The sequence below is a fragment of the Streptopelia decaocto genome (assembly GCF_964273445.1).
Source record: "Streptopelia decaocto genome assembly, chromosome: 7".
Taxonomy (NCBI): domain Eukaryota; kingdom Metazoa; phylum Chordata; class Aves; order Columbiformes; family Columbidae; genus Streptopelia; species Streptopelia decaocto.
Window position 1 is genome coordinate 40,555,918 of NC_138661.1, and position 27,628 is coordinate 40,583,545.

General features: G+C 48.7%; 1 protein-coding gene across 1 annotated transcript; it reads right to left on the reverse strand.

Moving 5' to 3' along the window:
• Nucleotides 1–1,902: 1,902 nt before the first annotated feature.
• Nucleotides 1,903–23,552, reverse strand: LOC309442236 (transmembrane protein 151B-like; the record flags this gene model as incomplete). The annotated part of the gene is made up of 2 exons (XM_082057886.1): nucleotides 1,903–3,333; nucleotides 23,463–23,552. The coding sequence occupies 2 exons, from the start codon at nucleotides 23,550–23,552 to the stop codon at nucleotides 1,903–1,905; spliced, it is 1,521 nt and encodes a 506-aa protein (XP_081914012.1).
• Between the last annotated feature and the right edge of the window lie 4,076 nt (nucleotides 23,553–27,628).

Below are 27,628 nucleotides of genomic sequence, written 5' to 3' on the forward strand. Positions count from 1 at the left end.
CAATGTTTCTATTTCTGGAGCTGAAATAAACACAGCATATCTAAAATGAGTCATCAAACCAAAACATAATGTATTTAACATGGTGCAACAGTCAATGCCATAAGAAATCACCATATAAGTATGCAGAGTTATATATCATCTACACATACAAATATGACTTTACAAGTCTCATATTACATGTAGATACACACAGAACAGACTTGGGAGGAAGCATTTGTTGCCAGCCCCTCTCGGGGCTCGCTTTCTTACCTACTTACTGTAGGGAGTGACAACACTGTTTTTCAAAGTGACTGTATTGCGATTGTATTGCATTCTCCTGTGAGTCACGGTGGATAATAATCTCCGCCATCCACACGACCAAATGGTACGGAGTTGCTCAGCATATGACCATCCCTTGTGGGATGGAGGTTTAGCAGGTGCAAGGTCCCTGGTGGGTCCTCAGTGTGGCCATGAGCTTTTTGGGTTGGAGCCTGGCTCTTGGGGAGGTCTCTGGCCGGGCCAGGAGGGCAGCCCACAGCCCGGAGCACAGTGGTCCACTCCGTCAGGACCGGACACCTTCTGGGTTTGGCACTGCTGGGACTAATCCGATAGTCTCTGGAAGGCGCTGCACCTGCTCTGGGGGAAGCCTTGTGGGAAGAGCCCAGAGCACCAACAGAAGTGGCTGGTGGGGCTGGCTCCCAGCTGTGCTCCCTGCCCCGGGCTGGGGTGGCTCCGCATCTAAGCACTGGGCTCTAGGCCAAAACCCCTCCCCTGGGCACAGGGAAATCTGCGTTCTGCAACTGCTCTAATAGATGCTGTGGGTGGAAGAGCTTCCTGACAACTCCAGACTATCGGTGGGAGTGTCAATACTGTATTTACCTTTCCCTCTCCAGCCACTCTCCCCTCATCCAGTCTATGCTGTTCTGAGCAAGTGGTAGGAATGAAAAAAACACAAACCAGACCCACAGTCCTAAAAATAGTGTCACTAACAGGGCACTGATCTACATTACGGCTCTCAATGATTGCTAAAAGGTGGAGCTGGGCAAGGTTAACTGCACCTGGAAACACAGCAGCGTCTCTGCTGCAGACCCAGCAGGGCAAGGGGAGCAAATGTTTTTTTTTTCTTTATTGGTGTATATCACTGCTCTGGAAAGAAAGTCCTCAGCACTTCTCAGGGGCATAGTCTGTGGCTGTGTCAGCAGTCAGTGACATTTGTGCAGTGAATACCTTATTTTTGCCCAGTGGAAGGCAATCACACCCTGAAAGACATCCTCAGCAGTGAGAAAACTGAAAAAAAAAGGAAGATGAAGTAAAACTGAGCGGAGGAAAACACAAAAAAAGGAGAGAATAAATGACAGAAGAAAAAAAAATATTTATGAAAACAAAATAAATAAAATAAATAAAAAAGCACCTTGTTTGGGGCTTGCAGGAGATGACTCAGCGCCTGCAGATCTGAATTATCCTTCTGACTTGACTCTGGCTGGCCACGCGCCTCTTGCCTTGCTCTGACTTTCCGACTTTGCAGGGCATCCAAGAGGGCAAATGCACTGCAAAGCACAGGCTTCCGAAATCCTGCAGCAGCAGCAGCAGTCAAACGCTGTAACTGAAATGTTAAAAAAAAGACTGAGGGCAGGATGGGAGGAGAGGCAGGGAACCGGGGAGCCGGGAAAGGGTGAGGAACGTAAGAGTGCAAGGAAGAGGGGAACAAATGACTAGGGAGACCAGCCGAAGGAGGGGGAGAAGTTCTTGGACATGAGGTTAGCCGCTGGTCAGAGTGACTATGTCCTCTTGCAATGGCAGGGGGAAAATCTGAAGCTTGTCCTGCCAACCTGCTGTGGAGACTGAGGCTTGCAGGTTCCCCACCTATGGCACCTCTGCAAGCCCCATCCTGGGGCAGTGGAGCCAAGGAACCATGGAGGCCTGTCACAGAGAGGTTTCTAAACAGGAGGAGCGCCTGACATAGAAATGCCGCCTGTCATGCCCCTCTGGCCTGTGCACAATCAGGACGGGGAAGAAACGGGCGTCATGGTAGGTTGGGGGGTTTTCGTTGACAGCGAGCTGGCTGGAGTAGGAACAGCACTGCTCGTCCTGGCAGCCCCGCTCCGCAATGCTGCTGCTGCGGCTCCTCCAGAGCCCTGTCCTGTGGGAGCCGTGGACGCGGCAGAGGGAGAAGCGGCTGGTGTTGAGGGAGAGGCGGGAGTTGCCGCTGCAGCTGTGGAACGCGTGGCGTGAGAAGATGGAGGAGGTGCTGGAGGCATGGTTGCAACGTTCGCAGCCGTGGGCTGTCTCGCCATACCGGCACACCGCGTAGCTGTTGTAGGCCGGGGACTCGGCCAGGTCCATGAGCACAGCCTCTGAGTAGCTGGGGATGAGCTGCCGGTTGGTGCAGATATGCCACTCCAGCTCGGTGCTGTCCTGCGTGGCGTCTCGGGGCATGCGGTACCGGTACAAGGGCTCCTCTGCTGACGCAGGTGCCGTGTACTCCAGGCCCAGCAGCTTCTCCACGTGGTAGTGAACATAAGCAGTTCGATACTCTATGAGTACCCTGAGCGGCCACGAGATCATCAGGATAGCTGCCACCCAGAAAGCATAGTGAGACACATACCATGGGAGGTGATCCGGATCCCCGTAGGCCATCATAAGCTCTTTAAAGTCCACGTTTTTGAGTTGCATGCCTTCTCTCACCTCCATGTAGTCATCCAGCCCCTCAATCTCTGTGAAGAAGTGAGCCCTCTGAGTTAGGTAAGAGTTCTCAGACTCAATATTGGCAAAGCTGAAGCACTTGGTGAACCTCAGCTTGGTGGCTGTGTAGCTCTCTAGGCCCAGGAGCTCCTTGGAGATGTCCTTGTATCCGCAGTGAGAGTAGTCAAACTCAGCTTCAGCCACGTGGGTGTTGACCCTCTCATGATAGACTTGCGTGGTGGTGTAGGCATCGCCATTGCGGTACCGGGTCACTTGCCGGGTTCGCCGCACAAAGTGGTAGCTGATGGCCTTCCACCAGATGCACGGAGTCGCTTGCTGCATGCGGTTGATGCATTCATAGACACTGTCCACGTCCGCCTTATACTGCAGCTCCCTCTTGACGTGGCAGTGCCAGCACTCCACCAGGTACACCACGTACAGCATAGAGAGGAAGGCCAGTGGAATATAGACATAGCCATCCGAGCACGGACTGTCATGGTAGATCATTGACTTGCCTTTGAAGGAGCTATCGAAGCTGAGCTTGGTGACTCGGGCCAGCTGACACCAGGCCACCGCACCCAGGCAGCCATACATGAGGATGGAGAGGAGGAGGCATTTCCAGTGGGACTCTCGGCACATGCAGGCGCTCAGGGACTGCTTCACAGGGCGTTGCTTCAATCACACCACCAGGGAGGGGGAAAGAAAGACAAAGAGAGAGAAGAACCCATCAGTCATACTGCTTTGTACAATGCACACAGTGACTGCTGCCTTCAAGGCTGCGTCTGGCTTTGCTCTCAACTGCCTGAGGACTGGGATACCACCCTACTTAAGATAAATGTGAATATAAACAGAAACACCGTGCCAGGGACAGAGGTCTCTGGATAAAACTCCTTCCTTGCTTCTTCGTGGCTCTGGGGATGGAATTTGTTTGTGCAGCAGTGACTCACTGTGCCTGCACCCCAGTTGGACAGGCCCCTCCACAGGGGCAAGACAGGTCTCCATTCCCCTCTCCCTTCCTGCAGTCAGCATCATCTACAGACCTCACCATCTTCCGAGGCCAAGAGGTCTTTGCAGCACACGCACAGCCAAAAGTGTGGGGCTGTGGACTTGCCCCTTTGGTTTGCAGGTGCCCCGTGCCTGGGCATGGGTTCCCACAAGGTGCTGCTGGGGAGGCTGGGGAGCAGTATCTGTTGCAGGGCTGCAGCCCCGTGGGTCGTGCCAGCACAAAGGGACCAGCACTTTGTGGAGCTGGAGCTGCTGCCTGACTCAGAGCTGACTCACACCCAACCCTGAAACCTACCAAATGATCGACACCATTTTTCTTGGAGGTGAGCCATGAGGAAAATTACTAGATTCACACACATTTAGTTGAAAAAATTGTCAGGATTACAGTACGGTTGCAGCATAGCTTCAGGCTGGTTAGAAGACTGGCTCTGACCTAAAATACCTGTAAGCTTAAGCACTGGAGTTAAGGGTGAATGCATGAATATTTAAAATGTAGCACATCCCTCTCTTTCAACTCTCAAAGTTGGGCTCGAAGTAGAGCCAAAGTTCGTACTCTCATACTCCCACTGCGTCCCCCGGGATGGTGTGATTGCAGTTCTTACCCCAGCCATGGTGCGGTGAAACAGCTGCATTGTCATGCTGTGTTGGGCTATGACAAAAAAATGCCAAATCGAGCCAAGCAGCTAGTGGAAATGGAGTTGTCTCCCTGCAAAGAGCAGCAGCAGCGTGAGTGACACTGCTGGCTGGCAGCCGCCCGTCTGCAGAGAGTGTGTGAAGCAAGACCTCCTGCTGCCCTGATAGGTAACGTGGAGGGCTGTCTGCATCCCTCTTGTTACCACCATCCTTTGCCTCCCCTGTAACTCTGAGGAAATGACAGTGAGAAAGCAGATACACACTGATATTCATGCATCATCATGCCCTCTGCTGAGCCTAATTTAATGCAAAAATAGCAGCGCTGTTAGTCCTTCTCCCAAGGGGCCACCTCCAATGTATCAAACTGCTCTGTAGATGCCAACATATGCTAGCTTTGGGAAATGCCTTCTTTCTACAGGGATAAAGTTCTCCCCTAGTATAGCTTATCTTGGACCCACAGCAATCAGGATTCAGTAAGTAATCTTGAACCAGCAAGGAACTTAAGGAGCAGCATATTATGACTCACAAAATAATAATGCAGTGCCACTAGAAAGAAGAGTTTACTGTCTTCTCAATGAGATGGAAGCATTGGCATCTAATCTGGCAGGGCTATAAGGTCAGATTTAATACTGGTTTTTCTGTGTGGTGTTTTTTTGTTTTTTTTTTTTTTTTTTTTTTTTTTTTTTTCTGGGACAGCGAACCACTTCTAAGTAACTATAGAGGGTTTTATGGCTTGCTGTGAGTACTGCCAAACTAGATTTCATGGAGTTTGGTTTTGAATTCCTAGTTTCTAATCTGACACTGTATAAGTGCAGAGTAATTTTATTGATTTTAAGGAGCTACACCAGCATTCATCTGCAGGGACGAAGGGCAGAATCTGGCCTTCGATTCTTCCTGTTGTATCCAGAAGTACTCTGTAAAGAATTTCTATTCTTATCCCAAACCTTTTGTATGTGTCAGAATAAAGAATAATTATTCTGAGCTGTATTGTCTTTACAGTGGCCAAAATGGGTGTAGAGAAGCTAAGTGAGTTATTAAGGACATGGTACATAACTTTTCTGTATGTAGGGCAGTGAAAATACCTTTATATGGCTAAAAATAATGCTGTTTTCTTAGCCTTTTGCTGGTAACCTTGAGGAAAGCCAAAAAGTGGCTTTAAGGAGTCTCTGAATGAGCAGAAAAATAACTATGGGAGTTTTGAGTGTGAATCTCGGAGTCTACATACAGTCATGGAGAATTTCAGCTCTTGAGACTCTTGTCAAATACCCACTACTCTGTCCCAGTGTGGTTACTGCCCCAGTGTAGGCTCCTGACACAGTTCTACACTGGACCCTGGGTCAGAGCCCCAGGTTCTCCTGACTCATGGAAACTCCACCAAGAATCCCTGTCTTCTATTCTTTGTCTCTTCTTGAAAAGTAATTAGAGTTTTAAAGTGCTACAGTAATGCAAAAATATAGACTGGAATGAAGAATTGCAAACCTCTACCCTTTTTTACCTCTAAGGGTTTTCTGAGGTGAAGAAAATTCTAAAAATGACCATCTCTCTACTCCACTCACTGGGACCGTGCAGAAGAAAAGAGCTGGGTGCATTCTAACACAGGAATTTAAGTTCACAGTCAGGTTTCCACAGGTACCTCTCAGGTAGAAGTGCATAGGGTTAATACTGTAAAGAAAGCCAGTGGACCCAGCAAAAGATGTCCAGCAGTCAGTTTTAATGTGAGTGCTTAAGTCATCCATGCAGCTTTGGGAACACCAATTTTTTCTGTGACTTATTCGAAGCACTGTCAGCCTGGCCCTGGGCACAGCCATGCGAGAGGGCTGTCCTGCGTCAGTTAAGACTCTATTTGCCATAGGCGCTGCCATCCCCACCTCCCTTTATCTCACTTCCCTTGACTAACAACTTCTCCACTCTGCAGCCCTGTGGTCCAACTTGCAACCCACAGATTATCTTCTGCCCAAAGGGTGATTCAACTAGCCCTGCTGGTTAGGGCTATCAGTAGCCATATCAGAGCAGGCAAATGCCTCCTAATGTGCTTAGCTCCATGAAATGCCATTTCCCTGTTGAGGGAAGATATGGCTCTGGTCTCACCAGTCCTGGAGCAGCACTGGGATGGGCCGGCAGCAGCTCAGAGGCTTGCAGGTCCAACATGACATTTTTTATGTATTCTCTGGAAACACTTCAAAAATGGTCTTCAAGCCATGGCACTGAAAAGGCTGGATCATCCCAAGCGAGGTTACTGCCACTGTTCTCACTGCATCCTGTAAAAAAGCACCTTCTCTCCTCTCTTCATTAGTAAAGATCAGCAGCCATGGAGCCCACTGCCACATCTCTCTGATTCACTCACCTACAAGTCCAGTTCAGCAGGGTCTTCATGTTCAAAACTCTTTGAGAAAAACATGATTCCTTTCTCCTGGCTCTTTGGACACACTGTTTCATACTCTCCTTTGTTCCTAAGCAGATCCCACTCTCCACAGGTCCTCGGTTATAAAAGGATCTTTCTTCCAGGGTCTACTCCCACAGCTGTCCCTCCTATTGCAAGTTCTGAACATGTTCATTTGGCATATATGCCCTTATTTCTCCTTCTTTTTGCTGAAATAATTATCTAACACAATCATACTATTAGAAACGCTATTACAGTGTTTGTAAGAAGGACACGAAATAGAACATAATTACAGTAGAAGTATCAGACATTCAAAAATCCAATAAGGAAATATATCTTGCCATCTCTTAAACAAATTCATTAATATGTTAAACCAGTGGCTCCCAGACTTTATTAATTAACATACCAGCTTCTTGCAAGCATTATGTCTGTGGTGCTACATGGAATTTTCTCCTTTCTGTGCGTAGTGTTTCAGATTGAAACAAGGCAAGCTTGTATTTCTGGATGAGTACAATAAATGCTTAAGGAAACTAATAATTTCCATGATAACTTGGGCCAGCTGGCGAACAGGAGTTGCGTCCTTTGAGGAATGCTGTGGGATTTGTGTTGTTTTGATGTAGAACAAAAGCATAACCGCTGGAAAATATTAATAGAGAAACATAATTGAAGAACACAAAGTCAGAGAGCCTGACAGAAAGCCAGAGCCAAAGACTGTCCCAGAACAGATGGAGGCTCAGTCACCAGGCACTCTGCCTGCAAGCTAGGACTCACGTATTTGGGTCTCTAACCCAAATCAAGAGAAGTGTCCTTCCTCTCCTGCTTGTTGGGGCTTTGCTTCCAGTGTTGACCTGACAAACCTCCTGACAGAAGCTTAAATGAGACACAGGTTGCCCAGAGAAGTTGTGGATGCCCCATAACTGGAAGCGTTCAAGGCCAGGTTGGACCGGGCTTCGAGCAACCCAATCTAGTGCAAGATGTCCCTGTCCATGGCAGGAGGGTTGGACTAGATGATTTTTGAAGGTTCTTTCTGACCTAAACAGTTCTGTGATTCTACAACCACTTCTGTGAAGACAGATGGCTTTGACAAATCAAATGTTTCACCAAAAGGTCCCAACCAGCTCTGATGACAGTACAAATTATAAAAATCTCCTGGTTTGGATAGAACACTGTGAAGAAGAACAGCTGAGCTGTCAGTATTATTGTTTACGAATTTCAAGTTGTGTTAAAAACACATACTGTAAATAATGTCTTGCTACACCCTGGCATGCTGCTAAACAGCATTCGGAGGCCTCCCTTCTCATCGCAGCTCACTGGATTGGAAACTGCTGCTAACTCTTATCCAAACTATGCACAATCAGAAGCCAAAATTCACTTTACTCTTCCACACTTAAAAGCAACAACGAAATGGTTCCCAAATTCTTTAGTAGACCTCAGCAGAAATTAGGAAAATGCCATGGGTGAAAGGTTGCACATGTGGAGAGGGCTGGGGGCCTTATGGAGAGTGCCAAGGGTTGGGGACAGTCCTGCACTGAGCTGCCCTGGCCCAAGTGGTCAGCCCCGCAGTGCTGCTCCATGTTTGGGTTGGGATTTTTTTAGCTCATCATTTCCAGAAAGCTCAGGCAGAGCAAAGAATCTGTGTGCCATGCAAAACACAGAGGCAGCTCCACATCCTCCCATGGTCTGTTTTCTGTCTGGTGGCGTGGAGCCTTCTGAGACACTAAATGACAGATGCTATTTAATTTGTTCCGCGGTTGGTGGAAAACAGTCTGGAAAGCCCTAACTGCTGACAGAGAACTGGAATTTCAGTTGACACCTGTAGCAGACAGGAGTTTCCAGGCTGGCAACATTTTGATTATTTCTCCTTCAAGAAAGTTCCGTGCAAAACTTAGTTTGCAAATGATAAAACTCCCAGGCAGCAGCTGAAAGGGCAATTGCCTTCAAAGACACCCTCCGATGGCAGATGCCCAAGATCAAAGGCAGGTATGTGAGGGCTGGCATGGAGCACACCCACTCAGCGCTTGTCCTGGCTCAACAGCAGCCAGATTGGGTTCTGGCTGCAGCAACCATAATTAAAATCATTAAAACGTGCTCTGTATTGTAGCAGCATGGAGATTTGGGCTGCTAATCTCGCCTAGTGTAAAGGGGTGGAGAGAGAGCAGAGGGGGAGTGCACAGCCTGGCACGTCCCCGCTCAGCAGCTGGAGCTGAGCGTGCTCTGGTGGCAAGAGCAAGGGACTGATGGCCAGAGTTTCAGCTCTCTGACCCATCCCTTGACTCCTGGCAAACAAGCATTAGGACACAGGCAGGTAAGTTGTGGCTGATAACCATTCTAAGTGAGCCTGCAAGCAACTGCATTGGGGGTGGCCAAGAATGCAAAAAATTACCTCTGTTCAAACTCTGATTTCTCCTTAAAAGGTGTGTTTTAAATGTAAGACTGATGCTGAAGAACCAGAACAACATATTTTTGGGTGGCCAAATTGTGCTTGTGTCTCTAGGTCCCTTCCTCTTGATGGTTACATAAGAAATAATGAATGTCCCGGGGTGCAGGCTGAGGTGGTCAGGGTGTCCCCATTCTTCCAAGTGAGCACCCCTGCTAGCAGGGGGAGGAAGGGCCACACTCAGAGAAGCCCAGAGTGATTCCACCAGCCCAGGTTTTTGAGTGCCTAACCTGGAACTCTGGTGGCTCTGCTGTACCGGTGATGTCTCACTGCTCTTGCTGACCTCTGGATATGAGTATGTTTGAGAGTGGGACTCACTCACTGGCCACATGGCTGTCCCTCGGTGATGGCAGGGACCCTTATGATATAATAAAGAGCCAGACAGCTATTTAACACTTACAGGTATTCGTAGAAATTTCCCCTGTAAACTCTGAAAGGCTATTCTGGATCAAGAAGGTTCAGCTTCTGCTACAACCCAAACTACATTTACAGCTTAAGGCTGGGAAACGCTACGCCTCCTCCACATAGTTCCTACATCTCCCAGGCAATGCAGTTTCACTCTACAGTCCTATGTACTGCCAGTAACTAGTGGCTGGTAAAAGTTCATCTTCCACGAAGACACTCTGCTTTAACTGATAGACTAAAAGAAATGACGAGCCTGCAGTCCACTTTGTAATTTGTTCTGGTGATGAAATTTTTCTGCCATTGTAAGTTCGTCCCACTTGAGCCCCCATTCATGGCAGTGGAGATACCTGTTCTCTGGGTAATGAAAGACTCCTTTCATATTCATGAAGATACTTCTTCATTCTAATTATGACACCTCTCACCTGTTTTTTGACAATTTAAATGGGTCAAGGTCTTTAAGTCCTTCACTGTGCAGCCTTTTTTCCAGCTCTTTTTGGTGCTCTGCTCTCTCTCCAGCACCTTGAGATCCTTCTTAAATGTGTACCCTATAAGTGGATACAGGACTTCAACACTTTATTTCACTGGCATCATACCAAACATAAAATCAGCTCCCATTCCCACTCATTCCCCCTTTTTACTGTCTCAAAGAGTTGCATTAGTAGATTTTTGTCCAGCACCACCCTGGGGGTTCATGCTCAACCACTCACCTACTTTGTTACCAGGTTTTTTTTGAGTCAGTTTCTGAGGACAGCTGAAGGGCTGGCTGCACGGTCCACCATGAAATGTGTAACTTCAGATTTGGCTTTGGATTGAATAATTAAATTATCGAATGAATGAAGCAGATCCCTCTGTAGGACTGTGCTCGTCAGATCAGCCTGCTAATATTCATGCCAACTGTATCTGTTACCAGCAGTGATTTCATCCTTATTTCCAGTGGATAGTGTCAAATCTGGTAATTATTCCTGCACAATTCTGATGATCTAATGGCTAAATACCCTATTAAGTTATACAAGACAACTATCTTCATGAAGCTAAGTGTCAATCATAAAAACAAGACTGTGGGTGTTACGTGAACACTGAAGTGCTCCTCACACTTCCAGTACTCACTTCCAGGAGTAATCCCACATGCAGCCCTAGACACAATACTAAGAGAAACCCTCTCAAAGCTTCAGTGGAACACATTATCACCTAGCTTGCTGTTGCTGTACTCTCTTCATTAGTTGCTCTATTTCGCTCCAAAAGTAGCTGTATGGCAGTGTGGGCTTGAAGCATCTGTTCTTTTTCTAGCTGCCTCAGTACTGTTTACAGCATGCAAATGGTTGCAGCGACAAGAAACCTCTTGTTTTGTCCATTTCTGATTTTGATGGGCAAAAAAAATTTGAACTGAAAGTCACCAAACTGACCCCAATACAGGGGGAGAAATAGTATGCAAAGTCCAAAGGATGTGAATCAATCTATTTTGGAGTTACAGTCTTTAATAATTTGATAGATAACTTTGCCTTATGTTTACTATTTCTCTGTAGCTCCCTATTGACAAAAGGACTTTTTTATCTTCTGTCAGACTTAATGCTTCAGTCTCTTTGAACAACTCCAGCATGAGCTGTATAAGCGGGAAATATGCTGCCACAGCATGAATTTATTGTACTGTTTGTTTTGTGAACAGTTTGAGGCCCAAATTTGACTGTCTGTGTCTGGTTTGCAGTCAGATATCTGGGTTCCCCATTTTCAAAAGCATTAAAATTCTCCTTCAGGGAAATCATGCCAAAAATGTTTCCTGCCCTTTTAAACCCCACGTGTGAATGTGTTTGCCCTTGCTGCTGACCTCAAGAGCTGCAATTTTGCTGAAACAAAATGCTATCATGTCTGAAAGGAAAGAATGAGAGAAAACAGAGGCCAGTGAAGATGTGACCTGAATGGAAACAGAGAAATGAATGGGAACCACAGGGGGTGGGGAGAGGTGGAGGACAGCAAAGGATAGCCTGGACATGCTCCGAATGCCGGTGCCACCGAGGCAGGGGAAGTGCGTTGGCAGGCAAGGACAGAGACCAGCCAGACTGGGCAGGGGCAGGAGGGAACTGGGCCCAGAGAAAGGACCTGGGCAGGGATCAAATGGGGAAACACTGAATCTGACAGCACCAAAGCATCCCACAAGCCAGCAGAACTCCCAGCCCATCTATGACCTGGAAAGCAGTGCTCCTGAGCGGCCGCTTTCTAGACACAGGAAACTTCTCAAGAAAACAGATCCATGCCCCCATCTCTTCCCCACAGCCTGAGGGTGGGATAAGGTTGTGCTAAACTGGGGCAGAGACTCCCATGGAGGTGACAGCATGTTGCAGGGCTGACGCTGCAGCTGTGTCTCAGCGAGATCTGCAGCATCACAGCATTCTGCTCTCTGCCAAGACCTGGCTTCAGGGCTACAGGGTGACTTTATCACTGTCTTCAACAACAAAATGACCCCACAGCTCAGGATTACTCATGTGAGCAAAGAGTCAATCTTATATTTTTCTGCTTGTTTTTTTTACCCCTCTTTTACTGAACAAGAATAATCTTCTTGCCCATGGGGAAAAAAGAGTGGGTGAAAGACTGACATAGAACTGAAAGAAAAGAAATAAAAGTAGAGAAACAAGAAGAAAAAAACAGGGATAAATTAATACCAGCCATAATTTCACTTGTCTCTCCAGATTTATACAAGTGATTAATATATTCCAATGAGACACATGAAAGGGAAAGAATAATCAATAACCACAAGTCACACACTTTGGCAGGTGGTGACCTGCCTGGATGAAAGCAGATTTTTGTCTCTGCCTTCGAGACCTCTTCCATCTTGATAGACAGAGGGCAGTGGAAAACATTGCACCTCCTGATGGACATGGCAGGACATAACACAGAGAGGACCACCAAGTCCTTGCTAGGCAAGCCATGGGCTGTGCTGTTAACCATAACTGAGGTGAGCTCTGACACCAGGACCAACCTCTGGTGCTAAGAAACACTTCACCATTTGTGCAGTGGACAGACATGATGCAAGAAGAGCAAGGAGATCTCTGCCTGTCTTCCCCAAGCAACTGTAAGAGACGTGGGTGCAGATATAATCTTCCAGCTACTGAGGCGATCCTGGTAAAAGACTGGCCCAAGAAGTCTGGGGTGACCAAGGAGAAGACAATTGCAGGAGAAGAGTCAGAGTATAACCTTTTGTGGCCTTCCAGGGTCAAGTGAACTCCTTGGTCAGATGCTCGTTAGTACAGTGAGGAAGGAGCCTGCAGGGCTGTGCTAAACCATACGTTGGTGTGTGACAGGCAGAAGTGCTCCTCCACCATATGACCCAGTCTGGGCACCACTTGGAGCATCGATAATAAGGCCCGGTGAGGGAAAGGGGAGATATTATTAATACAACACTCACCTCATAAATCCCCTCCTGGGGAACTGGAAACAAAATCCTTCCTGCCATCCGTCTTGAACAGCAAGACGCCCATTACCCTTCACTCATGCTAAGCCAGTAGCAAGTGCTCTCAGCATGGCTGCCAGCATGGAGGGAAAGGGAAATATAAGAGGTAGAAGGTAACAGAAAAAGTCATTTTGCATCAAAGAGAATTTCCCTCCAGTCCTTGAACGTATAGGACATCGGTTGCTGTATGTATGTTTTGGATGCACCATTTGCTCTTCTGCCACAAAACTCCTATGAGAATGAAAACTTTCTGCAGGTGGGGGCTGTGACATCAAAGCCAAGCAGAAAGGATGCTACCTGGTTTGAAAAAAATAACCTGCATGCACTCCACATGTTTGTAGCATCACTGACTCAGGCATTCGCTTTGGCAGTTGCCCTCCTGTGGTAAACAGGGATCACTTGGTTTCTTGTTAAGTTCATTCACAGAGCTGTCAGGAGAAATGTCTCAGGGTGGGAAGGTGCACAAAATGGCAGCAATATATTCTGTCCCCCACAGACCCTATCGCAGGACAAGACAAACCATGAAAAAGCACAAATCTTGCTGATTCACCTGAATTTCAGATACTTGGACCCCCCTGAAGTACTATACAGACTGTTATTTCACACCATTCACCCTCATGAATTCAAGCTACCATCTAAAGAAGAGGAAAGCAGAGGTCAAGACAGAAAGAGCCTCCAGTCCTCTAAAATGTCAGATTCAGCAGTAGCTCTTGCAGGATACTTCTGAGTTCTTCAAGCAGACATAAAGGAAAACCCAGAAAAGAAAGACATTTGGATACTGACCAATATATATGCCACACATCACAGCAGGATGGGAAAGCCACTATCTAAAATATAAGGGTACATGTGAGAGTGGTGTGAAGAATTTGGCCCCAGCCACATCTGCTGGTGATGCTCCCACATATTGCTCCAAGGAAAGCTGTGCAGTTGCATCTTCAGCGCCAAAGAATCCTAGCAACAAATTGGTCACCATTTGCAAAATAGAAATCAGGGCTATTTTAGTGGCAGCCTCCTACAAGCTAACAAAAATGCTATACTAACAAAATTATCCCTTTTCCCCCCAAATTGCTGATGATGCTGCCACTGTTTTTTGACTCAGCAGCAAAACAAAGAGCACATTCTGGGGGCAGAGGCTTTTTCCCAGTAACGTTAATGATCAGAATGAGTTCGGTGGGAAAGAAAAGCTGGGTTCAAGCTGCCTCAAAGCAAGCAAGTAGTTCAAAGGACTTTTTTTTTTTCCTACACTTTAAGCATACACATCAGATCTAGCTCATATACCTCACTCCCTTGCCTTGAATATCAGTGCCTCGAATACCTAGTAGACACAGGGTAATTCTTATAGGTATAACAATGTGGTTTACCTCAACACTTAGCAGTCAACTGATAAAAGCATCACACATGCTCAGGAAAGCTCCTGGGATGCAGTTCCCAGCCACTGCCGGATTAGTGAGATGGAGTGATTGGCATGAGATATAGCTGTGCCACTTGATATTTTGCAGCTTGCCTCATGCCCAGCCAGCTGCTTATCCCCACCACAGCCAGCGGCCAGCCCCGCTGCATGGCGGGGTCTGGGCAGGTGCTCTTGCCCCTGCTCCTGTGCTGCAGGGAGCTCCTGGAAGAGTTGATGGCAATGCACATCTGTCCTTCTGTCCATCCTGTGGCTGCAGAGCACAGTGATCTGCGCCTGGGCAGCAGTGTGCTCCAGCCTGTGAGTGCCAGACTCAGCTGCCTGCACCCTTGGGCAAGCTGCTGGTGACACAGAGGTGTCACAGCCCCAGGGAATGGACTTGGTGCAGCCTGCTGACAGCACTGGTGTTAGCCATGGCTTCGCTGACATGAAGGGAAAACTGACACCAAGGGAAAGCAGGGGGGCTGGTGGGACCAGCTCCCATTGCTTCAGTCTGGGAGGGATGGGGAGAGCAGGGAGGGGAGAGGGCAGAGTAGCTAGCTGCTGGCCTCTGTGTGCTTGACAAAGTCCCAGTTGGGTTCAACAGGAATCCTGTAATACCTGTTTCACACCCACCTTCACTCACAAGATGCAGCTCTCCAGAGGTGGGAGAGGAGTGAGCAGTGAGAGGAGGCTGGCGATACTCCGGCAGGTGTATTTTTCTTTTTTGCTGCGCAAAAAAACGGACTGCAGCAGTGGATGTTAGAGCCATAGTTCGGTGGTCTACTAAAGCTTGTCCCTTCCCAGTCCTGGGTCCCTAGGGTTGCAGGTGCTCTCCCCATTCTTGAAGAGCGCATGTCCTGAGCTTTACTGTTCTCACCATAGCCACAGGTCCTGTGTGTCCTGCCCAACCTTCCCACCGTCTCAACACGGGGAAGTGAGGGACTGAGCCAGGATGGACAACAGCCACACACCAGTTTCCCTGGGGGGAAAGAAGGGAGGCAGGAACAGACAGCCTTGTGAGGAGGGATGCCCAGCAGTCAGTTCCTCACCAGCTATTTGCAGCATACTCATTGAATGCCTCCGTTTAGAGACTTTGCAAATGAGAAAAATAGTTCATTCTTATTAATAGCATTTAATCTTTGCTTACTCTGAAGGAACACCTTGAGATTTATATGGGGGACAGAAACATCTCTCAGGTTCTCAGAAGAAATATAATCCAGGACTCACCCAAGCTCCAGTGAAGTCAGGGGAAGTCTTTTAAAGTGAACTGTGAATAAAGCTTTGCCCAGAACCATGAAGTTTTATTTTTATTCCCACTTCTTAGCAAAGCTGTCCTGGGTCTCTTTAGTTGGGAGAAGAGGAGACTGAGGGGTGACCTTACTAATGTTTATAAATATATAAAGGGTGAGTGCCATGAGGATGGAGCCAGGCTCTTCTCGGTGGCAAACAATGATAGGACAAGGGGTAATGGGATCAAGCTTAAATTTGAGAAAAAACTTCTCAGCAACGGTGACAGAGCACTGGAACAGGCTGCCCAGGGAGGTTGTGGAGTCTCCTTCTCTGGAGACATTCAAAACCCGCCTGGACATGTTCCTGTGCGACCTCACCTAGGCATTCCTGCTCCAGCAGGGGGATTGGACTAGGTGATCTTTTGAGGTCCCTTCCAATCCCAAACATACTGTGATACTGTGATCTAGTAAAACCAGAACAAGGTGGCTCTGTGATTTGACCTCTCAGCCTCCAGCCTTCCCATTTCCCATGTGTGACCTCCCAGCCACCCTTCAGCCAAGGACTTGCCAGCCCCACAGAGCTGGGCTGCCGTGGATCTGGCTGTGGCTGTGCCAGGTCCCTGCTGCTGCTGAGCTGAGCATCCCTCGTGATAACAGCCAGCCACTGCTCAGGCTTCAGCTCCTCTGTCAGATTCAGGGACTGTGTTTACCCACCTCTGCACCTTTTTGAACACAGCTGGGACCTCAGTGTTGTCAGGTTTTTTTATAATGATGCTTCTGTTAAGATGAGGTAGTATCCCTGCAGCTAATGCTTCCCTGTGAGAAAAGAGGCTTCATCATAAATATCACTTCTCTCTCCCTCTTGCTTCTCTCTTCTGTCTCTGCAAGACATTCTGCAATAACGTGACAGCACAGCAGGTGAAAACTTCACTCAAAATTCGCTTTAAAACCTAATGGTTAAAAGGGATACTGGGAGCCAGGACACCTGGATTTTATTTCTTGACTTGACTTTGACCCATGGCATGGTTTCAGCACACCTTTTTATATCTCCCAAAGGCACTGAAAAAAAAAAATTTATAACATGCTGTCACATGAGCATTGCAGCAGCACTCTCCAGGAAGGTATCTCATCTGCACGTGAGCTGTCACATCCTGCCACTCTGAGTACCAGCTGGTGGGAATCAGGGGATTTAGCTCCTGCCCTGGCCTGCTGACAGACAGTCCCCTGTAGATGACCACGGCATACCTTAGGCCTGCGGACAGACTCCCATCACCACCCTTTCAGCACACGTCCTCACTACTCCCTTCCTCCACCACGTACTGGCACTTCTGGCTGGCCACCTCACCTCCAGACAGTGACCAAGGGTGTTTTTCTCCAACTTTTTGGTCCTCAGAGGGACCCCCAAGCTGTCAAAACCCTACTGGCAGATTCTAACACCCAGCCTCCATGGTGCTTCATGCTCCCCCTGCCCATCGCAGGGTGGGGGAGATGGCACGACTTGTGCCTGTGGCCACCCAGGCTCTTCCAGCTCTTGTACTCCAGGACACACTGTACTGGTTTGTGAGACCTCCTTAAAGTAAGATGCTGATGCCTCATGCTGAATCACTTTTGTTACCAACTAATCAAATGTTGTACTCCACAATTCCCAGCCCAGCTCCTAAGGGCAATCAATAGAATGGGTATGAAGGCCTCCAGCCACAAATGGGTGGCCACAAATCACTTCTCTCCCACATCCAAATATGCTGTGACCTGCAGAAGTCTCTGACTGAGCCATCTTCTTCCCTGGTTATGGCCAGATTATGCAGACCCCACATTTGCAGGACACCCCAATTACTGGTTGTTAGCTTTCTTGTCAGGAGCGTGACCCTTTGTGACCTGCCATCCTTTGCTGTCAGCTCCCACTAGTTCCCACTCTCACCACCCAGCTGTTTCCAGATGCTGTCTTCCCTGTCTTTCCTTAACAAAGCCTTGACTGGCTGGATGCTGAACTGGGATGTACAATACCTCAGCCGTACAGAAAAGGTGCTATGTGTGAGTTGGGATTTCCTGTACATTATTCACCTGATGCAAAGTCACAGAAGTCAAAAGCTCAGGCATCTTGGGGGGGGGGGTAAGCCCCTCCATCCTCTACTGGTGGCACACATGACACTGTGAGAGTGGCTGCCAGGTACACCAGACACCACTTCACAACCTTCACCCAGCTCCGGGATGGCTGCCAGCCTCCTGGTGCTGCCGAGCTGCCGGCACCACACACAGCCAGACTCCCCCAGCCTTCCCACTCGCCATCTGTCCTGCTCCTTCCAGGCACTTCTCCTCCCAGCTTTTGCGGCTGTGGGTAAGATGTGCTGCAGGCAGTGCAGTCGGTGCTTAGGGAGGAGCTGGTATGGGCGGCCTCTGCCCCTGACCTGCCCCGTGGGCTCCTGTTGGCAGAGACCCTGTGGGCAGCATCCCTGCTGTAACACCTCCTCAGCTGTTCTGTCCAATGCTGCTTACATGAAGTTAGCCCATTAAGAGTTTTGGGTAGTTAACAAAGCCACTGTAGCAACTGTGACCTCAACAAAGATTCACTGTGTGCTATTTTTAACTTTACAGTTTTTAAGCTCAGAGGAGCTTGATGAGTGATTAGAGTCTGAAAGTGAACTCTTGAGTGAACTGTATTTTCCATGATTAGAATTTAAAAACTAATTAACTACTTAACCATGCTTTTCCAAAAAGTAGAACTCCTGCTGTAAGTGAAAAATCAAACACAGACTTATCTACAGTGTCACTAACAACTGAAAAGGCCTTATAGTGCTGACGATAGCTCGGCTGCCACTGCTTTTGGTGTTAACTCACTACTGTGTGTTAGGACACAGCTAGAAACAAGTCCCACTCACTAGAGACTTCCTGGGGACATTTCACTCTTTCGAATCTCCATTTCCACAATGTTCCTGGTCACTGACAGTGATCTGAGCTATTTTCTTTCAAGGTGTAGAAACAGATGAGAAGAAGCCTCCTGCTCTGTTCCGGGGGAGAAGATACCTCCTACCTCACTCTTGCAATGGCTTGCAATGATTGAAAAGCATCCTTTGTAACCACACTTCCCTTCTGGAAGGAGATAATCCTCTGGGGTCTCCGAAGTGAGAAAGGGAGAACAAGGAGGGTGTTTGAGGTTTCAAAAAAGTGTACAAACCCATTGCTTTTCCACGGATATCAGGTGACTGTCTACCTACCATTAGAAACTAGGTCTGGAGGGGACCTACCACCGAGTCACCTGGTTTCTCCTTCTCCTGTGAGACAACATCTACATACTTAACAGCTATTTGCCTAAATTGTCCTTATAACCCTCCAATATCAGAGCTCCACGAGCTCCCCAGTCACTTAAGCCCAGCACTCCATTGAGAGAATTCCCTTCCTGGAGGGAATTGGGAAAGTCAGTCAGAAGGAGAAACTCATTTCTGTCTCAGCTGTGGTGGCGAGGGAGCACTAGCAGTCAGAGAGGATGGAAGACTTTGCCTGTAGAAGCCCATTCACCTGAATCGCAGGTTGCCCTTCAGAGCTCAGACACACGCATTTGATGTTTCCTAGCTATTTTTTTTAAACCCTCAACAGCTTCTCGTGTAAAATGCAGAGAAGACAGACAACTTCAGGGCACCAAAACCAGACACGTGATCAGAAGATAAAGTGGGACAGCGAAAAGAACAAAAGCAGAAAAAAGATGTGATGCCTCAGCATTGATTTTCTTACAACAGGATCTGCAATGCAAATACTGCCTGGAATTGCATGATCATTAAAAAAAAAAAGCTTTCCAGTTCCTCTGATGCCACTACTGCTGGACTTTTTCCTTTGTCTCTATGAGGGAGACCATTTGGATCAAGAAATGAGGTGCACTCCTTGGTTTCTGTCTGCTGAACAAACAGGCAGGAGAGGTAAAAATGGGCTTGTCCTGTTTGACCCTCACACAAGAGAGGGAATATTGTGCACTGCATAAAAACTAACTAGTCAATCATACTTGCTTGGGATGGTGACAGTCTTCCAGCAGGCTAAGCAGCAGCTATCATTCAGGGCGTTAGCTGAGCAAATCTTTTGCAAAAGGTTTGGAAGTGGTTTTGAGGGGAAGGAAAAGCGGAGCTTCCCCAGGACCCATGTCTCATGTTTCCTGCTCTCCTCCGAGCAGAGGCCATTGGGGTCAGTGTCCTGCATAGCTCTTGGTGGGGAGGTTTACAAGGGAAATAGCCCCTCTCTGGTGACTGGTACCCAATGGTCCCTCTGCAGCTTCTGCTTAAAAGGTCGCAGGGAACAACATTAACCTCTATCACAGGCCCTGTGCCCTCTCTCCTCTCCATCCCCCGCTCTTGGGTTTGTTTCTCTTGAGCACAGAAGTCTTGGGGATGACAACAGGCCTCTAGGGGAAGATATCGTCAGAGAGGCAGTGAGGAGCAAACAGGATCCTGCAGATCTGCAAGGGAGGGGGCTTCATCAGACCACGGGGATCTGCTGGTGAGGAAGCTGTACCTACAGCAGGCCTGATAAACCTGAGAGGGTCACCTGCCTCACCCCCCCACCACCTCTCAGCCCCATGAGTATACCTCAATCCATAGATGGGGACAACATAAAGGCACCCAGTCTAAGTTCTAAAGGGCTTTATGCCTGATGTTTTTAAGGCCATCAAATAAGTCTTGACAAATAAAATGAATATATTTGACATTCATATAGGGGGAAAGGGATAAAAAAGCTGGAGAACTAAATGGAGTTAATTCCTCAAGCAGAAGATGTCTCTCCAGTGGCATGCTTAAGAGGAAAGGATGCAGCTACTTTTTGACCTGACAATCTGTGAAGCTGTAGCCTGCAAGCAAAGCAGTATCTTTATTTTCCTAACTTGTAACACCTTTGAAGCCGTTGTGACCACAAATAGCACTTTTGAAATGAGCTCCTGTTGTGTTTTGCCCTGGCAGTAAAAGGCAGATGAGGCATTCTGTAACATCTCCATCAGTGAGCTGATGACCATGGGTTTCAGGAACATCAACCCATGAGGTTTCCCCCCTTTTATTTAAATAGCTTAACTGATTGTACTATGTCATGCCCAATTAAAGGTTTTACATATGGAAGAGAAGATAAAACCGGGTATGGACAACTGCTGTTTGACTCTGCCAGTACAGACAAGACAAATACATATTTCATAATGTCAAGTGTGTGCTTCCAGCTTTCTTCAGTGATTACTCGGCTATGGAAGCAAATAAATGATGTTTGTACTCACCAGCTTCACTTTCCTGAAAAAGAAAAATATTTTCTGACCAAGTTTTAAAGATTTAAATATTTAAGACCATTTCCCAATTTAAGTGTACATTGGTAGAAATGCAGAAAAGTCCCTACTGACTCTTCAATGTAGGTGTAGGCTGTCACAGTAATAACTAAGACAAGAAAAACCACTAGTCTGCAGCTTAACCGGGGCAGTACAGAGCAGCAGGTTCTGCTACCTCAGGAAAGAAAGTCAAGTCAAATATGTCCAGAGAATCAATGTACAGCAGTAACTGCTGAAACGTTTGGAAAAACATGTCCTTTACATTCCCTCCTCTGAAAGATCTTGATTCTTTTTTGCAGGAGTTGATGGAATGGTAAAATCCTACACCACGGCTGTTCCAGATCATCCAGCTCGAGCAATCGATATCTCAACAGAAAAAAACCCAAACCAGAATACTGGCAGCTGATCTGAGGGCTTGCTCTGACATTCAGCAAAGTCAGCAGCAAATCTAAGTGGTCCTTGGCAGAAGAGGGCAAAGGCTGCAGCAGGTAAGCGAACAGCCTCTCTCCCTCCTGCTCCACAGCTGCACTGTCCGGCTTTCAAAAACAAAAACTTACACTTCAGACATGTTCTCTGTTACCAGCTCAGGGTTTTATCTCACATCATCACCCAATAGAGGCAATTTTTAGTTACCGTTAAGATCTAAGACCATGCTTTTTGATTTAAGTGAAATCTATAAATGGCAAGACTAATAGAGAAGCCTGTGAAATGCCCATTTAATACTGGGCATTTAATTGCAACTGCAGGTCCAAGCACAAAAAGACTACTTACATGGAGATGGACAAAGGATGAGGAAAAGACCAATACTGTAGGATTGCAGTGTTAAGATATCATTGGTACAGGAACTTAAGATATTGCCTCAATGTGCAAATGTTTGTGTCAGAACAGAAGAAAAACTGAGAACAGGGTGAGTGAAGTAAGATATAATGGGCTTAGCAGAGAGATCAAGTGCTCCCACGTCTAGAAATGGCTTGGATGTTTTTATGGTAGACTTAATCTATTGGAAAGCCTTCTGTAGCTCCTGGTCATAGACCAAATAAATCAAAAAATCCCTTCCAGCATTAACCATCTATTGATCTTCTGCAGGGTTGTAATTACATTGGGGAGCTCTACTGTTGGAACAGCAGCTGTATCCTGGATTCAGTCACAGCTCTTCACAGTGAGCTGTGTCACAGGTGTTTAGAAAGCAATTGTACAGGAGAAAAACCCTAATTTTCATCCACAGAGGACATTTTTTTCAACCTGAGCTGCAAAGTCTGTTTTCTTTTATAAGTACTTCAAAAAGTGCTGTTTAGTTGTAGCCTAAGTATACTGCAGCTTCAAATAGGCTTTTTTGAGGCTACCAGATTTTGACTACAGGACCATGAGGCTGTTGATGAGCCATGGGACCTGTTAACAAAAGCTTTAAGCAGACTAACTGCACACAGCAATGTTCTGGGGTTGCTTTAACTTCTGTTTTTGATTTTCGCTGCCTGCTTTAAGGCTGCTCTCTGCATTCCTGCAAGCATGTACATTTAACTCTGTATTATGAAGAAAGTAAAATCACTTCCGTAATCTGCACATGGATTACACAACGTAAATGGCAGACCTGTCAAAACAGCTGGGAGCAAAGGCTACATTGCGCGTAGAAAAAAATCTCAGGCACTCCTAATCTAGGAGATTTTACTGTCCCGAATGTGCAGGACTGTACATGCGTTGTCACTTACCGCCACAAAGCCCTGCAGTTCCGTCTGGCCAATGCCTTGTGGCTCAGGATTTTTTGAGTCAACACCCAGCTACATCCATCATTCCCTCCCTGTGATGTGCAAGGCCACAGTAAGCACTTCCCAGCTGAAGAAACATTATCAAGCTGTATTTTCTATAGTGTTTTCTATCACAGATTAGGCAACAGGAATACCTAGGCCCCAAGGGAAAAGGAGAGGGATGGCCTCCTCCACTGACCCAAAACACTTGAAAGTCACGGAGCTGCAGGCTGCAAACCTCTTACCACCCTCACTGTGTCTGTCCCTCCTGCCAGTTACACCAGCACCTCGCAGAGCTGCAATTTTCCTGACCGTTTCAGAAGTCCCAGGGAAGCAGCAGGCTCACCTAGGCCAAACCCCAAGGGGCGTATTTAGCCGAACTTCCACCGACCAGGCCTCCTTTCCCCCCACCGCATCGCATCGGTGCAGAACCGCTGCCCGAGGCGCTAAGCCACCGCCCCGAGCCCAGCACCGGGACCAGGGCTGGCCGCCGGGGGTCCGTCGGTAAAACCCCGCTGCCAGCGGCCGCCCGGCTGCTGCTACCCCGCCGGCCCGGAGGGTCCCGCCGGCCACCCCGGCACTGCACCGGCGCGGCACCGCACCGAGCACCGCACCGCGGCGGCTGGCGGCTGCCCCCGCGGCGCGGCTGCAGGTAGCCGGGCGAACAGGCTGTGGCTGGCTTCCCGGCTCCCCCCCGCTCCGTTGACATCCCCAGCTGGGGGACCCTCCTCCCGCCGCGGCTCCCCGGTATTTCTCCACGCCCGCACCGCAACCCGGCCCCGCGGCGGGGCTGCCTTTGCCCCCCTGGTCCTCCCGCCTCGGCCCGGGGTGGGGCAGGCACCCCCGCCGCCGCTCACCTCCTCCCGCACGGCGGCAGCGGGCCCCGGCGCGGGGGTGCTGCCCGGCCCGCTCTCAGCAGCCGCCTCGGCTTCCCCCTCCGAGGACATCCTTGGCCATCACCGGCAGTGGCGGAGGCGGCGGCGGTGGGGGCTGCGGGGCCCCGAGACGGCGGAGTCCCCCGCGGAACCCCCCTTGCGCCCGGGCTGGGTCGAGCCGCCCCCCGCGCCCAGGGTCGCCCCGCCGGGTGCTCCCGGCTCCCTCCACCATCCCAAGCAGGCGGGCAGGGAGGGAGGGAGGCGGCGGAGGGGAGGAGAGAAAGACGAGGCGGAGGGGGGTGCCCCTGCCGCTCCCGGCCCCCCCTAGGTGGGCAGGCGACCGCCCGGCGGCTCCCGGCGCGCCTCTGCGGGAGGCTGGGAGCTGCGGGGTGCGCCCTCCCCTCCCGGGGGACGCCCTCCCAACCCCTACTCTCTTCGGGGCGCCCCCGTCCTTCCCCTCCCAGGGGGGCTCCCTCTCCTCTCCTTCTCGAGGTGAGCTTCACTCCCCACCCCGGGATGCGGCCCCTACCTCCCCGGGGTGCACCCTGGCCGCCGGCGACCCCCCGCTCAGCGCATCTTCATATCTTCACCGCCAGCAGCTCAGCACCGGTCACCCCTCCCGCTGTTCCCCAGAGCCCGCACCTTGCCCGGGCTGACACCCCTCGGCGAGACGCGGCCCGGCAGCAGCAAGTGGAGGAGGAGGAAGAGGCGAAGGTGGAAGGGTGCCCGGGGGGAGCGCTTCCGCACGGAGCAGACAAACCTGCCCGGCGCCGCCCGGCGCTGCCCTGCTCCCCTGCCCGGTCGCTGGACGCCCGCACTGGGAGCAGAAAGCGACGCTGTCGGGACCGAGCCCTGGTGCTGTCCCGGCCGCTCCAAGCTCGGCCGAGGAGCAGCAGCAGGCGCCCCTTTTGCCCTCATCCCCCGCAGGGGGATTTCTGCTGCACCGGTGCGGCTGGAGCGCTGGCGTGGAGCTGCCCCAGCACCTCAGCCCTGCTGCACACCTTCACCTACTTTCTCCCGGAGGAGCAGCTGGCAGAGGAAACGAAGGCACCCTGCTGCCCCTGCCCCTTCCTCCCCTCGCTGCTGCCCGAGCCTTTCCTACAGTCTCATCTGCCTCCACCACAGGTCTCCCCGGCACAGGTCTCCCCCGCATGACTGCAGCCTCCTGCAAACTCCCTGCTCTGTCAATATTCCTTCCTCCCGCCTGCATCCTGCACTCAGCACATCCAGTCATTATCTGCTCTCCTGCTGACCGGGACTAGTGTACTGCACCATCTTATCTCTGCATGTTTGCTTCATGTTTCATTACACTCTTGTGAGGCTAGTCTCATTTGATCTGGTTCTCTATCTGTGCCCTAGAGCAGTATATATTTTAAATGCTTCATAAAATCTTGCAAACAGGCAAGTAAGCACACTTGAAGCATGAACCTTCACTTTAATATTTGTACCTCAACTCCTGCCACAACATTTGCCACAACAAATGCTTGCTGCTTTTCAGGCATGCTGCTCTGGAACACTCCAATCTAGGCTCAAGGCACCCAGTCTGCGTAAGAGGTTGGTTAGAGGGCTGTAGAGCAGGGAATGGTGTTTGGTATGTGAATGTAGAGAGAAAAAAAACCCCAACGTTGGAATTTTGTAGAAGTGTTGGGGTCTGCTAAATCTGAATTTCAGGACATTAATTGCGTTGGACAAGTCTTGGCTGATACCAAATGGAGAAACCCAGCTGTACTGAGAGGTGCAGGATGTCCATGAGGGTCAGTTGACAAATTCCCTTTGCTTCCTGTGCCTCTGGATCACACTGCAGTGCATCTACTGCCACTGTAGCTCCAGCCACATGTGCCTTGTCCTCCCCTGATGACAACTCCTCCTGGCAGGAATGGCATTTGTTTGCCTGCATCCAATATATACGTGCAAAGTAGTCTGGCTTTTGCTCCTGTCAGCCCTGCAGAGGAGCTGCTGGATGCACATAGGAGAAGGCAGTACAATGAAGGTTTATAAACCACGTGAAAATGCACATTTAAAATGCCCTTGTTCCCATTCTGTAAGTGGCACAACAGGAAATGATCTCTCAGGGCTAAGACGGCCAGTGGATGGGCAGGGAGCGGGTCACATCTGAGACATGCGAAGGAGCAGTACAGAATGCATACAGAGTGCCTGTGACTTACCCACCAAGATCTATAGGGGAAGAGAGAAACTAAATACCCATTCCGCTTGGTCAGCCTGTGCTTGTTTGCCTAGATGGTTTCAGTGACCTTATATATACTACAAAACCGGTGTCTGTACCTGTGCTAGGATGTGATGGAGTGCTGTGGTTACAGGGGAAACATGCCAAGCCAGAGAATCATGCACTTAAAAATTTGGGATGAACGTTATATTTGTGCCAAATTTTTACTTGTCAGGACTGTTAAAAAGCAACAGTTAAAAGAACCATGAAGTGAGGTAGAAAAAATGGGCTTTAGTGTGCTATGAGACAGCTGGGAAGGAGCACCCCCATTCAGTAAGGCAGAAGGGGATGACAGTGTTCTGAAGTCAGGGACCCCGTTTGCACAGACAGCAGGGAGAGGCTGTGCATGGGAAAGGTGTCAGCCAGGCAAGCCAAGCAACCCAGGAGTAAGAGCTTCAAATTGAAAAGCTGAGTCAGACAAGGACAGAAAACAAAGACCTGGCAGAGCTCAGCCTGTCATTTGTATGCTGTCCCAGTTCAAATAGTCACCTCTATTTAATAAATACGTCTAATACCCACTGGACTTTGGGGCAGCCCGAACAGCTGCATGGAGGTTTTAAATTTATTTTCATTTCCACAAACACTCTGCTTTTTGAACAACCTGTGATTTATTTCATCCAAACCAATCCTGACTGTTGCTTGGCTTACGGCCACCAGCAGTCCTAAGGACTGCCTAATTGGCCCTTCCACCTTCAAGGGAAGAAGTTGTCTCTGGGACTATGTAGCCACAGCTGACTTCAGGCTTTTGACCTGAAAGAAAGACACATACACATCTTCCCACCTGCCACGCTATCAGCGTTCTCCTGGTACCTGAAATCAACACATGGGAAAAAGCCTGGAGATGAAGCAGATCTGGAGAAGGGGAAATGAAGGTTGCCATCCCTGAGATTTAAGCTTTGGAAATGTCATCTCTCACTTGGTGCCTGTATTTCTACCTTGCTAGCTTCAGATTCAGGGTATCAATCTCTGTTATCAAGGTAGCCTTCAAAACCTGAAGGAGCAGGGGAAAAATGGAAGCTTGAATCCCAGAGAGTACTGCAAAATCTATGTAATCTATGTAATTTTTTAATTTCAGAAATGCAGAGGATCAGTGTCACTGGTATGAGCTGCCTGAAGGGGCTATTTTTGTTCTTTAGAAGCTTTTCCCTCTATTATAACACAGATTAATTATGAATATTTATATATAAAGCACCAAAAATGTGGTAAGCAGTTTGCAGGCTTGCAAAATATGTATACCATATTGCACCAAACCAGCTCTCTCTTCTGAGCGTCGTGCCTGATCACTCACTCCTCCTCAATGGCTAGCAAAGAACAGAGACAACACGCATTTGTAGCACTGCCACCTCTATTCAGAGCAAGAAGAAAGTGGTGCAGTCAGGAACTGCAGTTTGTGTTAGTTTAAAATCAGTCTCCTGTCACTCAGAGTGTGCCTCTGTTAAATCGTTGATAATCCTTTCTCTGAGCTTGGCTGGGCCATTGCACTGATTTAACAGGCAGAATTTTGTTCTGCTCTTTGGTGAGACACAGCATTCGGGATAAATTTGCAAAGGTCTGGTACCATTTTAAGATAAACCTGGGAGCCTGGTGTCTGGCTTTCAGATGAAACAGCTAACAAAATCCTGAGCATTTCTGGCCATGAGACCTTGCAGAGCACTTTATGAAAGAGAAACATTAAGCCATCTGTCCAGGGGAGGCTCCTACCAGGGAAATTGCAGTATGATTACTTCAAATTACTTCTCTGCTGCTCAAAAAAATATCCTAAATTAATATATGCTGTTAAAGAACTGCCACATGCTGTCCCAATGCTGACATTACTGGAAAAAATCTTTCCAATATAGATGGTTTGTTAGTTGACTTATGCAAATAGGCATATTGGAAAAGAGGAACTATTGCTAAGTATAAAGTCAATCATACTGTCCTACAA